Genomic DNA, 16,772 nt, shown 5'->3' with positions numbered 1-16,772 from the left:
TCTATTATTAGTTTTAATAAGCTATATTTTTCAAGGGACTTGCTGACTTTATGTAATTTATTGGTTTAAAGTTGCCCATAATATTCCTTATTATCCTTTTATTGGCTATAAGATCTATAATAATATCCTCTCCCTATTTCATTCATGATAGAGATAATCTGTTTTCTTTTTTCATCCACTTCTGCCAGAGGTTACACTTTATTAATCTTCTCAAAGAACCAATTTTTGGCTTTGTTAAGGCTATTATTTATCTGTTTTAAATATCACTGATTTTTTTCTCTTTTAATGTTTCCTTTCTTCTACTTACTTTGGATTTCATTTGTTTGTATTTCCCTAGCTTATTCCTTCCTTTCTAATATATAAAAGGTCCGGCAGAAGTAAGGCCTGCTTGAGTGTGGTTGGTAGGGTCATGAATGTCTCACACAAGATGGACAGCAATTTGAACATTTCATCTGAAGTGTCATGGTACATGTGAGTGTGATATTTCTGTTACAGGATTTCATGCTTATGATTTTGTAATGAAAGATTCTGTAATAAAAAAGGGGTGTTATTTGTGCCAGGCCCTGTATTTAAAGCTATATAATTTAGGAAATAAGTATAATTCTACTGATTTGGCCTTTATTACTTTATTTCTATGGGTTATTCAACCTTGAAAGAAATTCTCAAGTCTATGTTAGGGGAAACTTTTTAGAAGAATCAGTAAATTCCACCCAGGAGGAGAGTATTCATAAAAACCTAAAGAATGATTTTAAGGATATCAAAAGCCTAACATTCCCATTACATAACTCTTGATTTTTCATTCCATTCCAATCTGGGAGTGTGTTTAGTCTAAGGATGCTCGAATTTTAAATATCCTCAGTTCCTGTTTTGGATGCTATGTTGTAATTACAAGTGACTCATTCATCCATACTCAAGTTTTTGGATGCAAATGAAAGTATGACTTCACAGTTAATTTTAATTCTTTAACTAGACCAACTGCACACACTGTCAAGGTGAACTTTTCCTATTGCTAAGTATTTCAATTAATATAATGAGTGACTTTTAATTATTCTTTACATTATCTTTTTATATTCACCTTTGGAGATCTAACACTTTCCCTTTTTAATAATTCATTTTGAGTTCTGATTTTTAAATACCAGAGGGTTGTTGCACACATATTTTATTTTCTTTACACTTATTCTGGATAGTACCAAACATTATTTCCATAAAATTCTTTAAAAAAATTTTTTTAAAGAAATGACTGTGTTATGAAATGAATTTTTCAAAATCAAACCAAGCCAAATATTCCTAAATACACCTACAACCAAGTGAAAGTTTATATATTTCAGAGAAGATAATACTTTCTTCTAATTCATCTTTGAAAACAATGGTCTTATCAAATTAAAACAACTAGGAGGAAAAAAAATCTCATACATTTTACATTTAGCCTAAGGTTAGTTTGGACAAGGGATAGGGGGCTTTTGATTTTTCTCTTAAGATTTATTTATTTATTTTTGAGAGAGGGGAAGGGAGAGAGAAGGAGAGGAGAGAGAACATCAGTGTGAGAGAGAAATGTCAAGAGGTTGCCTCTTGTACGCACCCCAACCGGGACCAAACCTGCAATGCAGCCAAGTGCCCTGACTAGAAATTGAACGGTGACCTTTTATTTGAGGGAGGGATATATAACCAACTGAGCCACACAGTCAAGGCAGGGTTTTGGTTTTTAAATCACAATGGAAAGTTATTTTATTCCATGAGTCAATATATGATATAATTCAATGGAATGAAACGTATATCTATACAGACTTTTGTTTCTAACAAATTTATCTTTAAAAAAATTAAAAATTGAAAAATCATATCTTATTTCAGCATATTTTAAAAAACCCAACATTTTGCCATAAGACAAGTTTGCATAATTAAACACTTCAAAATATAATATAGCATGTATTATTTTCTCACCAGGCATCAGGCACTAATATTTATAGATCACTTGAAAAAAAATAACAGAAATTGTATGAAAATCAGCACAATACTTCATTTATTTATTGTATTTGGCAGAAAGCACAGAAATCCAGCAATACTTTAAACATGTAAAAAAGTGTCAAATGCTGAACAGTAATGGGGATTTCTTTTTTTTACACAATTACTAGTAATGAGCACACATACGACTCTGCAAAGCTAGCAAAATAAGGGTGCTTGGCTTCTGAACATATACCACAAATACACACACCAAAAAAACAATATAATTTATCTTCACAAAAATTACAGCCAAGCAATAGAAAAGAAGAATGTTAATAAGATACTAACATATGTTCACTACATATATCTCGTACATTGAAATGCTACATCTTGTACCCTGAAATGCCACGTGTAGAGAGCCAAGCACAGTAAATTTAGGCTCATCACTGAGGTTGAGAATTATCTGAGAAGAACTTAATACTTATTTGTAACATACTCAAATTCTATGTAGCAATTCCTAGATCATAACAATGTACTCCACTATGTATCTGAGTAGATTCTTTGTTGGCAGTATAAAACTTCTGACCAGTACCAAAATTCTGGTAAAACACAAACTGAAGGCATTTTTTTAGTGTATGCAAATGTTACAGGGGGCATCAACGACCGTGGGAGAAGGTCACAGATTTCACACTAAGTTTCTGCTGAGCTTTGTCAAACCAAACAGCTCAACTATAAGGCAAGAAAAAATACCCCCCTATAACAGATTAGTAGGTCTTACCAAGTAAAGATAGGAATTTAATTTTAGGAAAAAAATATCTATATAAACAGATCCGAAACAACTGGAACCGAAATGAACATCTAGAAATTACCCAACATCTTGACATTCAGTCCTTGGTTCAGAAGCCTGACAAACAATCTGTTGGTATATTTTATCAAATTAACTTGGAATCAGCACCAGTCCCCAAAACCTCAAATTATTATATTTAATCTTCATTCAAATAGATCCTTTTGTGCTATTTAAACACATCTATAATTAAATTAAAGAAAGCTGAATTTACTCAACTTATGTATTTTTGTGTAGACTGGGTAGCAACTTAAATTTTGATTTACTTGTGCTTCTGTTCTGGGGCACTTTGATTGAAGAGAGATTCAATTCACAAGATTACATTTTGCTAAAGCATTCCTTAGCATTGGTCCAAACTTGAATTCCCTTTAAAAAACAAATAAAACAAAACAAAAACAACAGAATTTTAAAATGTGACTTTGAAAGGATCCTGGAAGCCCAAGTATTTGGATTGCTGGTATGTTATAGTTTGCTTTTTGGAATAACTAACAAGTCTAGCAACTACTGACACTTTCTGGCAATGGCTGATGTAAGTGAAGGTCTAACCTAGGGGTGTCAAACTCATTTCACCGGGGGCCACATCAGCCTTGCGGTTGCCTTCAAAGGGCTGAATATCATTTTAGGACTGTACAGATGTAGCTGCTCCTTAACTAGGGGCGAGGAGCTCGGCGCTGCCGCCAGGTAGAAACAAGGTGCTGGGCCGGATAAACTAGGTGGAGGCTGGATTTGGCCCACAGGCCTTGTGTTTGCCACCCGTGGTCGAACCCCTTCTGAAAAAAGTAAGAAAATCATTTGTATGAGCCTACCTTCAAAATGCAGACAGAACTACCACTTCTTTTTCAAAAATTGAGTTTTCAAGGTTCAAAACATAAACTCATTTACTCACATCACATATTTGTATCACTTCTATCTGCAAACCAAACATATTTTCGTGCAGTTTTTCTATATAATTTTTTTAAAGGTTTTATTTTATTTTTAGAGAGGGGAAGGGAGGAAGAAACAGTGAAAGAAACATCAATGTGTGGCTGCCTTTCACGTGCCCCACTACTGGAACCCTGGCTTGCAATCTAGGTAGGCACGCGCCTTGACTGGGAATCAAACCAACGACCCTGTGGTTCACAGGTCAGCACACAGTCCAATGAGCCACACCAGCCAGGGCTCTATGTAATTTTGGGGGAAAAAAACAAAACAAAACCCTTATTAGTCTAACAATTAAATATAAATGAACAAATTATTGAATCATTACTCTAGAAACTTTTTTAAAAGATGTATTTATTTTTAGAGAGAGAGAAAGGGAGGAAGAGAGAGAGAGAAACATCAATGTGTGGTTGCCTCTCACACCCCCCCCTCCCCCCACTGGGGACCTGGCCTGCAACCCAGGCATGTGCCCTGACTGGGAATCCAACTGGCAACTCTCTGGTTTGCAGGCAGGCACTCAATCCACTGAGCCAGCCAGAGCTAGTAACTAATGTTTTGATAAAAACCAATTACACTAAACTATCAAATCCCTCTTAAATGGTTCCAGGTAGGCTACTTTGCCCAAAGCTAATGTGAATATACCTAATATGCTTAAACAAAAGGCATGTTTGGAAAAATTTAACAGTAAAATCTAAGGAAGTAGTAGAAATAAAAATATTTTTCTTTTTTTTTAAATATTTTTTTCAATAACAAGATACATATTCTCTAATAATCACTAAACTATGAAGAAGACATACTTTAATATTTAAATGTTAAAACATGTACATATTTAACAAGGCTTTAATCAACAGAAGGGAAAAAAAACCCCACAAGAATCCAGGCCCTGACCAGTTTCTCAATTGGTTAGAGCATTGTCCCAATACACCAAGGTTGCAGGGTCGATTCCCGGTCAGGGCACATACAAGAAACAACCAATGAATGAATCAGTAAGTGGAACGACAAATTGATGTTTCTCTTTTTGTCTCTAAAAATCAATTCTAAAATAGAATCTTTTCAGTTTTTTCTTCCTTGATGGAATATAAAAAACACATAAATTTAAAAAAAACACAAAAATCCTTTAAAATGCCTCAGATTGGCTGGATAAAGTAGTATCTAATGAACAGGGTATCCATTTTTAGAAAGGATAAGACAGATCTTATGCATTGTCACAGCAAGATGTCCCTGAGACATCAACTTGAAGTACAAGAATGGGGCAGTAGTGCATCTAATGCAATCTGGTTTGCTGTGGGGAAGAAGAAAGTGGTATTTTCTGAACGACTGTATGTGTATAAAAATGTCTGAAAGGATATACGTGAAGGTGTAATAGTGGTCAATTTTCTAAAAGAGATTTGGGTAAGAGGATAAGAATTTTTACTTAATAATACTTCTGGATCGTTTGAAAGTTTTACAATGAACAAATGGTAATTTTAACATTTAAAAAGATTTCAAAAATTTATTGTCATCAGTAATTGTTTAATTAAAAAATACAGCTTGAAAACCAATCATTCTGTAAAAAGCATCGACCTCCTTGATTCAACAAATTAGAAAATTCACTATCAAAAAGGTTGACCAAAGAAATACAAATGACATTTAGTTTTAATATTAATACTAATATTTTATTAAAATTTTTGTTTTGGTTTATTACTACTGTAATTTAGTATTTGGTCATATTCAATTACCATTATAATTACATTATAACAAAGTATGGTTTTAAGTTATACACAAGTAAAATATACAAAATATGGCCACCCATATTTATCCAAACCCCCCCCAATGTTATTCTTAACTTCTTTTACTTAATTTTTAAGTTTCTAAAGAATAGAACACTGTAGCTCTAGCCAAGTAGCTTAGTTGGTTAGAGTGTCATCCTGATATGCCAAGGTTGTAGGTTTGATACCCAGGCAAGGCACATACAAGAATCAAACGATGAATGCATTAAGTAGAACAACAAATTGACGTTCCTCTTTCTTTCTCTCTCCCCCACCAAAGTCAAATTTTTTTTTTTTTACAAAAAAGAACACTGTAGATTTTCAAATATAAAAATCTTCTTTTCCTATTATGGAAAATAATAAAACATGACAAAACTTCATGGTACTATTCTTGGGAAATAAGGTGAACACACTCTTATTAATCTCATGGGAGTAAACTATTGCTTACTACAGTTATTCTCTTAGGATACATGAGTTGACCCACAAGATACCCAAGGCATATCATCCAAATGTACCTACAGTGATATTCTTTTTTATTCAGAGGTTAATTTCTAGCACCCTCAGTGGACCCACTCTAAGCAAATGGAGGAAAAAGTTCTTTGAACCATTATATAAAGTCTGCATTTTGTTTTGGGGAAAGAAGCAAATGGGAGATCACAAGGAGCTTATTAATAAGTCTTTTATAGGAAAGCAAAAGGAAACCAACTCAAAAACCTTTGTTACCTGATCTTTCAGACCACCCAAGATTGAAAAAGGCAGATTAGTTAAGACTGTAAGTGAGAAGCACCCTGTGAAGCAAGGCAGGCGGTAGGAGTTGACAGGACAATAGCAACAGACAGAAATACCACCAAACTGCAATCAAGTCAGCCATCAGCATTTGCAGATCAGCGGGTCATGATTTTAACTTCTCTTAAGTGACGCAAAGATCCACAACATGAATTAACTTACAATTTCACTGAGTCAAAAATATTATGTATTAGTCCAATACAAAAGGAGCCCATTTGACTACTGTGTAAGTCTGGTGTTTGTGCCTGAAAATATGTTTGATCTTTACTGCTATCACTGTTATGATCTGGGTGGGAAGTGATGGTTCCTAGCCATAAAAAACAGATTTTGGATAAATTAAAGCATGAAAGTGTTACATGAGCATGACTTTCCTTCTAAAAAGATCTTCATAAATATGGAAATTCATCTTACTATATGATTTTCTGAGATAATGAATATAAAATCACTTGAATTGTGAAGTGCTAGACAAATGTAAAGCACACAGGCAGATCTTGGGTTATGAAAAGAAGTTAAGGAATGTTTTTTATTTTTTTTTTATAACAGCATTTTAGAAAGAGTTCTACCACTGTTGAAACACTTATTTTAACTATAATGAGTTTCAATGTTTGTATCTTCTACAGACAGCATAGCCTGCATGCTAATGAGGTTATGTTTCAACCAAAGTACTCACCTTTGTTAGAAATCGTTCTTTACTGCCCCACCCAAAGATCACCATATAATACAAAGTGACAAATGGAACACACAAGTTTGGAACTTTGGATGAGTTGGAGACTCAGTGACTGATATTTTGATTATGTCCCTTCTTTTAAAGTTAATTAGATAAATTGGAAAGTCTTTTGAATGGGAGGAAGAATGGGCTTTAAAAATGAATATTTTGATTCAAATAAAAATAGTTTTTTAAAAACCTGTAGGTACTTCTGCATATATTTGTGTCTTCACTGAAATCAAAACGTACCTTTTTGCACATACTGATCTGCATGACTGCATAACTTATGAGGGCCTCCTTCAAATCATGGTTCTTTTGCTCCTTGAAGCGTTCAATATCAGCCCAAGCATTTTTCACAAATTCTCTAAAATAAAAGGTATAGTCATTGTTATTATTACTTAAATTAAGTAAACTTATTTTATAAATCCAAACAACCAGTTCTCATTTGAGTTGGTTTTTATTTTTCTATACATGGGAAAAGGCTATTCCTTGCGTAAGATCTATTTTTCTCTTCCTAAAAATTAGTGGGAGAAAAAGCAAACAAATATTCTACTACATTTTAATAATCTGTATTTTTGCCACAAGAACTCCAGCTTCAAATTATTCCTATAAAATAGACAGAGCTGGCTCACTGCACCAGTTTACAAGCCTAAAAGATACCACATGAAGTTGCCTGTCTGGGGTCACTGGAAAATATATACTCACTTTGACAAGATGGATTATATATCACATTTATCATGTACTTACTTATAATGACAACTAAGTTTTTAAAATTCTGCTAGGCATTTGTCTTTTTAACTGTATTCGTGAAAGTTTACTTTGACTTATTTGGTGCCAAGAGTTCTAAAAATTAACAAAACCACCTCAAAACCAATGACATTCTCTTTTTCTGCCTCGGTCTACTCACTGCCTAACATGTGAAAACAGTAAGGAAAATGAACCAAACAGTGATGGCAGATCTTTGAAAACTGAATTTCTAGAAACATTTATGTACTAATTACATAGCAAGCCCTATGCAAGATGTTGGAACATAAAAATGAAAATGACAGTCACTGGCTTTGAAGAGCTTGTAATTTAGCCAGGGACACCCACATTGAGCAACTAACCATCAGTACATCGCTGCCGCGCTACAGTGGCATGAACCAAATGTTACAATAGCCTGTGAGGATAACAGAAGGCTTCACAAAGGAAGTTAACACCAAGAGCTGGGCACTGAAGAATGATCAGGCTTTTGTTTAATGACAGGAAAAAAAGGCAGAGGGAATATGCAAAGGATAGAAATCATGAATAGTATAAAAAAATAACAGAAGCTAAAATTTTCTTCCTCCCTCCCCCATACTAAAACAACTGCTTCTATAACATATTGTTGACAACTCAAATTTCTTAGGAATTCGTTAACTGCATTTTAGAAGAACATGCTATACACAGAGATACTAGTGAAACTGGGAACTGTCATAAAGCAACAATCTGTCATGTTGTCAGTCTACATGACTGGCTTTGTTAAACATCTCATTTTTACCTGCCTTCCAGATTTTTAGACTTTAGCTGCTGTTCTCCTTCACTTATTTGTTCTTCAAGAACCTTAATTCTGGCTTCTCTCTGCTCCGGAGTTTCTTGACCGAAAAGCTTTGTGGTCATTCCCTTCAAAGAAAACGTTCTCACAGTCTAAAAGGATACAGAAACAGATGAATGGATAAATACGATATATACACACAAAGAAATTTCAGTCATACAAGGAAGGAAATTCTGACATATACTACAATATGGATGAACACTGAGGACATTATGGTAAGAGAAAATAAGTCAGTCACAAAAAGACAAATACTTTCTGATTCTACTTATAGGCAGTGTCTAGAATAGTCAGATTCACAGACAGAAAGTAGAATGGTAGTTGCCAAGGGTGGTGGAAAAAGGAAACTGACAGGTGATGTTTAATGGGTATAGTTTCAATTTTGCAAGGTGGAGAGTTCTGGAAGTTGGTTGCATGATATGAATGTACTTACTACTGAATTGTACATTTAAAAACAGTTAAGATGACAATTTTATGTTATGTATATTTTACCACAATTAAAAACTTAAAAAAAAAGGGAAACGAAACTTTTTTCATTCCCCCTGCTGGATCAGACAGAGACACCATAAGCGTATAACCAAGGGGCTTCTAATACGACTGCTAGCACTGGAATAATATGGAATACACAAAAAGGTTAAAATTCTAACCAAACTTCTTAAAAGAATGGAAAACTTCTAGCTGAAGTAATAGGCAAATTATTTCTTAAAAAAACAAAGATTTTATTTATTTTTAGACAAAGGGGAAGGGAGGGAGAAAGAGAGGGAGAGAGACATTGCTGTGCAAGAGAAACATGAATTGGCTGCTTCTCATGTGCCCCGAACCGGGACCTGGCCCACAACCCAGGAAGGTGCCCTGACTGGGAATCCAACTGTTGACCTTTCAGTTTGCAGGACAACATCCAAATCACTGAGTCATACCGGTCAGGGCACGTAAATTATTCCTTTATATTAGTAGTCATATTTCTCAAAATTACTCTGATTCAACAGGCCAAAAAAAGAAATAAACCATACTAAAAAAATTTTTTAAATTGGCTTCATACACTGACACTTGGGTATCTTCAATAAATACGATGCCCAAGCATTAAGCCTCACTGCAGGCTTAACACCTCCTTACTCTCTGCAGTTTGCAAAGGGAAACACTTTTCCCATCACATGTAAGAGGAGAGAACCAAGATGCCTGAAAATGTGGGAATTTCCCGAGTTTTAACAATAAATTAAGCCTAGTATAAAACCATTTCATGGCCAAAGGTGTTTTCCTACATAAATCTATAATTTTTCATACATGTAGCAAGTGAGTAACCTTATAAGCACTTTTAAAATTAAAGTACTTGTTAGCTATGAAGTGACTTATAAATGGTAGCAATGCCGCTGTTTTATTCCTTCCAGATTGTGTACCTTCACTGTGACAGCAAATTCATTTCAGTGGTAGCCAGTAGAGCAGAAAGCTGGTTATAAAAATGATCTAAGCCCTGACTCTCAGTGGACTGAGCGCAGGACTACGAACCAGAGGATCACGGTTCAATTCCCAGTTGGGGCACATGTCTGGGTTGCAGGCCAGTTCCCCGCAGGGGACGCAAGAGAGGCAACCATACATTGATATTTCTCTCCCTCTCTCTTTCCCTTCCCCTCTAAAGATAAATAAATAATAATTTAAAAATCTAAATAAATAAATAAATAACTAGAATTATCTAAGCCCTGCCCTGCCCGGTGTGACTCTGTGGACTGAGTGCCAGCCTGCAAACTGAGAGCCTGCAAACCAGTTCGGTTCCTGGTTGGGGCACATGCCTGGGTTGTGGGCCAGGTCCCTGTCTGGGGGCATGTGAAAGGCAACTGACCAATGTCTCTCTCACACATCAATGTTTCTCTCCCTCTCCCTCCCTCACTTCCCTTCTCTCTGAATATAAATAAAATCTTTAAAAAAGATCTAAGTCTAATACAGTAAGATACACAATTTTCTTCAAAAGACTCACTGTAAGCATTCGAGAATAAAGTAGACAAAAATCTCCTTGTAGAGAGATGGACAGATTCTAACTGGGTATAGCTTTACAAAATAAACTGAAATTTCTACAATATACCTTGTAATATTAAACCTGATGAAGGTCATTACTTCAATCCCCCAAATTAATGTCTTGTTTCACTTGAACTTAATCAGAAATGACACTAGACAGAGAAATGTTAGGAAAATATCTTACAATACTACAGCTTACATGCTTTTATATCAAGATCACAATCCAAAGAATTATCAAGTTGCCCCAAAATCATTCCTCTGTAAAAGCTGTAGGTGCCCAGAGTATTACAAGTGCAGCTCATCCCACATTGAGGCTCGCTACGATGACACCAGAGACCTAAGTGGAAAAACACTCACCCCAGTTGCCAGTTCCTCACATTGCTGCTTCTTGGATGCCAGGTCCTGGGCAGCCATCTCCAAGTCATACTGCATAAGTTCGTGTTTCCTGCACACGGCCCTAGTGAGTGGAAAAAAGTGCTGCCGTTTAATTTTTGTGGCTTCTCTTTTAATATATTAAATTTTTTCAGGGGAGGCACTGCAATGTCTCAGCAGGGTCATAAACTGTATACCCAGAATTTCCAAGTTTAAATGTACCAGCCTAATATTAAAAATTAAATCTAGCAGGACCTAAGCATAAAAACCTTATATGACTTAAAACAAAAAGTTGTATTTTAGATACTTGTAATTTTTTTCAATAAACATACAAAATTATCACATCATAAAAAATATTTTGTATAACACAGACTAATGCTATAATCTCATATAGCAACTGAATATTTTCAAAAATATATCTCAAAGCTTTCTTCTTTTTTATTTAGATCCATCTATTAATTTTTATTATCATAAAAGTAATCCATGCTTATTGTGAAAAAAAATTCTGACACACAAATGCACAAGATAAAGTTTCAAGAACCCTGTCTTTTCCCCAGTCCCATTATCTGGACACAACCCATGTTAACAGATGGTACATATTCTTTCAGACTTTAGCTGGGCATCTACAAATACATTATCTACATGTCCCAGTGATTCCATAGCTTTTCTTACTTAGCTATAGACCATGAACATGTTTCCCTGTCAATACATGTTAATCTTCTCCAGAATTTTTAAGCGCCTCAGAAAATTCCACTGTATTGAGCAACTCTCTACTGCTTGGTAACTTGTAAATACCTTGGTGAAACTACTTACTACTCAAAGCTCTAGAAGAAAAAAGGCTAATAATGTTGTTTTAATACCAGCTACTGAACAGGTAAAGAAATAGTACCCCACTGTTTTACTAACAGAATTTTTTTTTGTAATAGAATTTTTATACTGCTTTTAAAAGTAACAGGAAAATTACCAAAAGTGGTTACAAACAAAAGCCACCTGTCATAAGAAAATGGCTAACTTTTCTAAAATACAAAGAAAAAAACCATGGTAACGTCTTAATTACTATGACTGCCTACCAGAGGGTTCTTCTGTTAGGCTCTGTAGGATATACCACAAAAAGAGAAGACCAAGTCGTGATACAAAGAAGTTTTATAAACTTACTAAGGAGGTAAGATATGCAGGCGTGAAAAAATTACATAATATAAATGGCAACATACAACCTAGTAACGGATAGTGTTACACACATACTCAATCTGTTCTTTCCTTCTGATCTTCAAACAAAAAAAGTACAAAGAACATACAGAGACCTGAAGCCTGAGAGTGACAGATTTTATTAGTGCAATATTTCAAGGACAGGGATTATCTTAAATTTCCATGCCTAGCACTCTGCAACGCAGAGGACTACAGAGAAATTTTATTCAACACCTGGAGGAATGAGTTCAATTAAAAAAACCTCACTACTGCTATTTTAGAGAAGCATGTATGAAGACTGACCAGCCAGAGGGCTGCATCTGGAACATTTACTATACTTACCGTAGGGCTTCTGCATAAAAAAGATACTCCTTTAACTGATCTGCATAATGTTCTTCATCTTCCAAAATATCATCAATAGAAGATGCATACCTGTTTTTAAAAAACACCAAGGAAGTAACTCTTACCAGTTAGGACGTTATAAATTATGAAGCTATTCAAAGCATGGTCCACAGACCATTTGCTACCCATCAATAACAAGGTAGGTACAGAAAGTGAGAATAAACATTTAGAAATATTTACAGGAATTTCTAACTGCCACAATTTTATTGCATTTTACTATAATGTTTCGATCAGCAATGGCTTGAAAACAGAAAACAAAACAAACCAGAAAATGGTCCTTTTTACAGGTAGCTTAAGAAGCATTGTTAAGACTGTAATATATTTTGTTCAAAGATATTATAAAAGGGCTACAAAAGCTGTAGAAAGAATGTCAGTTTAGTATAACTGGTGCACAAATGTTCTTGGTAGCAACCACAAACAGTAATGCCAAAAAGCTATCAAAGGAAAAGTTAAGCAAATAATGATTACAGAAAATTTTAGAAGCCTTATTTTAATCAAATTCTCAATAAATCTGTTTTGATTCAAACAACCCCTCACTGTTATACCATTCTCGTTCCTGGACCTGAATCTTTCCTTGCACGGAAACGTGATGGCTCCCCACGTTGCCTCCCCAAATCCTACAAGCAATAACCTGAACAACTCTAGGAAATCCTGAGAGACTATGTAGGTCCCTATTCATCATGCTACTTCTGATCTCTTACCAACAATATAAAACGCATACTGTATCAAAGTGCTATCTCAAGTACTGGTTTTATTTCTCTGATCAAACTGTAAATTCTGTAAGGACACGGGTCATGCCATTTACTGCTTCTGCATAGTATAGTGGTCATGCTTTTTTCAAATTAATTCTGATTCCTTAGCATGGGAATAAAAGAAAAATTGTCTCTAGGCCTGCTTCATGTAGATAAGCAAACAAAGTCCACTGAAGTTCTAAAAATAAATAAGTAAACCTAAGTTAAGGTTCACTGAAAAGTGATGTGCTTATAGGATTTATAAAAGTAGCAAATTACATACTCTATTCTAGTAGTTTAAAAAGAGGGTAAATGATACATTCTTGGGTAGGAAAGTTTAACTGGTAGAGTATTTTACCTATAAGTACTAATATTAATTTTATTTAATACTTTATAATCAACTGAAGGGATAATACTAAATTCCTGCATATACTGAAAATGTTATGTCAAGGGAATGAAGGAAGACTTTTTAACAAACTGGTTGAAAAGTAGCCAGTTAGCTGAAATATGACCCACAGAAAAATATATCTAGATAAAATTTATCTAAAAAATTTTTATTATTGAGCTGTGGTTCTTTAGATATTAAGGTTAGAAATGTTTAATCCTAGTCTGTAGCTTGCTCTTTATCACCATAATGATGTCTTTTGCATGTATGTGGTAAAAAATACGTAACATAAAATTTACCTTTTAAAAATAAGTTTCAGCCCTGACTGGTGTGGCTCAGTGGATTCAGTGTTAGCCTGTGAACCAAAGGGTCACTGGTTCGATTCCCAGTAAGGGCACCCAGTGGATGCCTGGTCTGCAGGCCAGGTACCCAACAAGGGGCACATGAGAGGCAGGCAGACACTGATGTTTCTCTCCCTCTCTTTCTCCCTCCCTTCCCCTCTCTAAAATAAATAAAATCTTAAAACAAAACTTTTTTAATCCTCACCCAAGGATATGTTATTGATTTTTTAGAGACAGAAGAAGATTGATCAGTTGCTTCCTGCACACACCCCAATCAAGTACCAAACCCACAACCTAGGTATATTGTGGAGATTAAATCCACAACCTTTCTGTGTATGGGATGACCCTCCAACCAACTGATCTACCTGGCCAGAGCCCTTTTTAAGCGTACAGTATGGTGGCATTAAGATAGATTCACATTTTTTTTTTAATTGACTAGAGAGACAGAGAGAGAGAGAAAAGGAGAGAAGAGGTGGGGGCACCGGGGGAGAGAGAGAAACATCAGTTTGTTATTCCACTTGCTGACGCATTTATTGGTTGATTCTTATATGTTCCCTGACTGGGAATCAAACTTGCAACCTGGGCATATCAGGACCATCCTCTCACCAACTGAGCTATCCGGCCATGGACAGATCAGTCCAGTGCATCCACACTGTTGTGCAACCATCACCACCATCCACCTTCCCAACTCAACCAGCACCCACTGAATAGTAACTCCCACATTCTCCCTCCTCCATAGGATCAATTTGTCCTGTGACAGGCAAAACTTTAAATTTTGATGAAAAACAATTTACCACTATTTTTTTGTTCTGATGTCCTCTTTCAGAAATCTTTGCTTGCTCTAAGATTGCAACAATATTTTCCTGTTTTCTACCAAAAGCTGTAATTTTAACTTTTGCACTTATACATATTGTCCAAATTGAATTAGTTTTTATATGTGAAATATGCCTCAAGGTTCATTTTTTTCCCTCCATGCAGATACCTAGTTAATTTCCAGAATCATTTCTTGAAATGGACTACATAAATGTAAGTCTATTCCTGCACTCTATTCTGTTCCATTGATTTATTTATTTCAATACCTTACCATCTTGGTAACTAAGTCTTGAAATCAGGTAATATACTCCAAAATTTTTTTCAAAATTATTTTGGCTATTCTGGATCCTCTGAATTTTCATACACACTTTAGAATCAGCTTATCAACTTCTGTTACAAAGTCACTGTAGTTTAGATTAGGACTATAATCCAGAAGAATGGTCATATAAACATTACTGAGTCTTCCAAACCACGAGCATGATTTCTCTCTCCATTTAAGTCTTCTTTAATTTCTCTTAGCAATGTTTCTATATAAAGTTTTCAGTGTAGAGGCCTTTCACATCTTTCATTAAACTAATCTCTTAAGTACTCTGATTTGATGCTATCACAAATAGTATTGTTTCTTAAATTTTTATTTTCTAGTTGCTAGTACATAAAACAGTAATTTTTTTATATGCTGCTAGCTCTGTAACATTTTTGGTTGATTCTTTGTTTTTTCCCCAAATATTTTATTTATTTTAGACAAAGGGGAAGGGAGGGAGATAAAGAGGGAGAGAAACACCAATGTGTGGTTGCCTCTCATGCGCCCCCTACTGGGGACCTGGCCTGCAACCTAGGCATCCACTGGGTACCCTGACTGGGAATCGAACCCTTTGGTTCACAGAATGGCACTCGACCCAGTGAGCAACACCAGCCAGGAATAACTCCTTACGTCTTTTAATGTAAAAGATATTGTTAACTGCAAATAAAGACAGTTTGACTTCTTCCTTTCTAAGATTGGTTTTCTGGCCTCACGGCACAACTAGGATCTCTAGCACAATAGATCAGGAACAACCTTGCCCATTCCTGATCTTATGAGAAAGTGTCAGTATTTCACTATTAAGTACAATATTAGCCATATATTTTAGATTGAGTAATACGTTTCATTCCTAATTTGATAATTTTTACTGTGAATTAATGCTGAAATGTTTTTTCTACATGTATTTTAAAATAAACATACAGACTTTCTTATTCTGCTAATATATGAGTTAGACTGATTGGTTTTTAAATGTTAAGTTAACCTTGCAACTCCTGAGATAATCTTCTCTAAGACAGATCGGTAGACACAAAGCATAATATAAATGCCAGAAAACTTGGTAACAGAAGAACAGAAGAGTCACTAACACTTCACCACCAGACTTCACCTTTGGTTCCACCTCACGCTCTCTGGGCACTTACACGTCCATGTGATGACCAGCGCTCTGCAGTCCATCGCCCATTTCTTTTTCTATGGCACTCCACTCACTAGCAAGAAAAAGATAAAACCAAAAACATCCTGAATTAGATGTGTATTATTAGTAAATACAATCTTTTACAAGGCTTTTTTTCTAACTAGCTTTTAAACAATGTATAGTATCTACATTTGGATTTATTTTCTGTGACTCAAAAAAGCTGCTTTCCCCTTAAGTTTAACAACTAAATGCAAGTGAAGGCTATAAAATGTTAGTTCAAAGGTTGACAACCTGCTGCTGACAAGTGCAAAGTAAGTATCATACAAAACAGCTTCTACGTACAGATGACTTTCTCAGTGAGAGTGCCTATTTAAATCAGTCGTGGAGCTTATACAAATTATACTCTTAATCTACTTAGACAGAATCTCTGGGGTAGAGCTAGTCATACATTTTTAAACACTCCATAGATGATTCTGATGAACATACCTGATTACATGACACTATATAATGCTAACACAAAAAGATGATTGTACAAAAACATTAGGTGCATAGAAAGATTTCAATTATTTTCAGAAAGCTTACTAAAAATCACAAAT

The 16,772-nt window shown here is 35.1% G+C and overlaps 1 protein-coding gene across 1 annotated transcript in view; it reads right to left on the bottom strand.

Moving 5' to 3' along the window:
- Nucleotides 1–1,846: 1,846 nt before the first annotated feature.
- SNX4 (sorting nexin 4) overlaps nt 1,847–16,772 on the bottom strand; it is a 78,457-nt gene continuing 63,531 nt past the window's right edge. Inside the window, exons 9-14 of the mRNA XM_037132012.2 lie at nt 16,184–16,249; nt 12,417–12,506; nt 10,875–10,974; nt 8,460–8,605; nt 7,190–7,304; nt 1,847–3,148 (exon numbers count right to left, since the gene is read on the bottom strand). Of these exons, the coding sequence (XP_036987907.2) occupies nt 3,101–3,148; nt 7,190–7,304; nt 8,460–8,605; nt 10,875–10,974; nt 12,417–12,506; nt 16,184–16,249 (565 nt within the window). The 3' untranslated portion in view covers nt 1,847–3,100. The remainder of the gene's footprint in view (nt 3,149–7,189; nt 7,305–8,459; nt 8,606–10,874; nt 10,975–12,416; nt 12,507–16,183; nt 16,250–16,772) is intronic.

Source organism: Artibeus jamaicensis, unplaced genomic scaffold, assembly GCF_021234435.1.
Source record: "Artibeus jamaicensis isolate MK-2021 breed Jamaican fruit bat unplaced genomic scaffold, CSHL_Jam_final contig_793, whole genome shotgun sequence".
In the NCBI taxonomy this organism is placed as follows: Eukaryota; Metazoa; Chordata; class Mammalia; order Chiroptera; family Phyllostomidae; genus Artibeus; species Artibeus jamaicensis.
The sequence above is the reverse complement of the archived record's forward strand: the minus strand, read 5'-3'. Positions and strand labels throughout refer to the sequence as shown.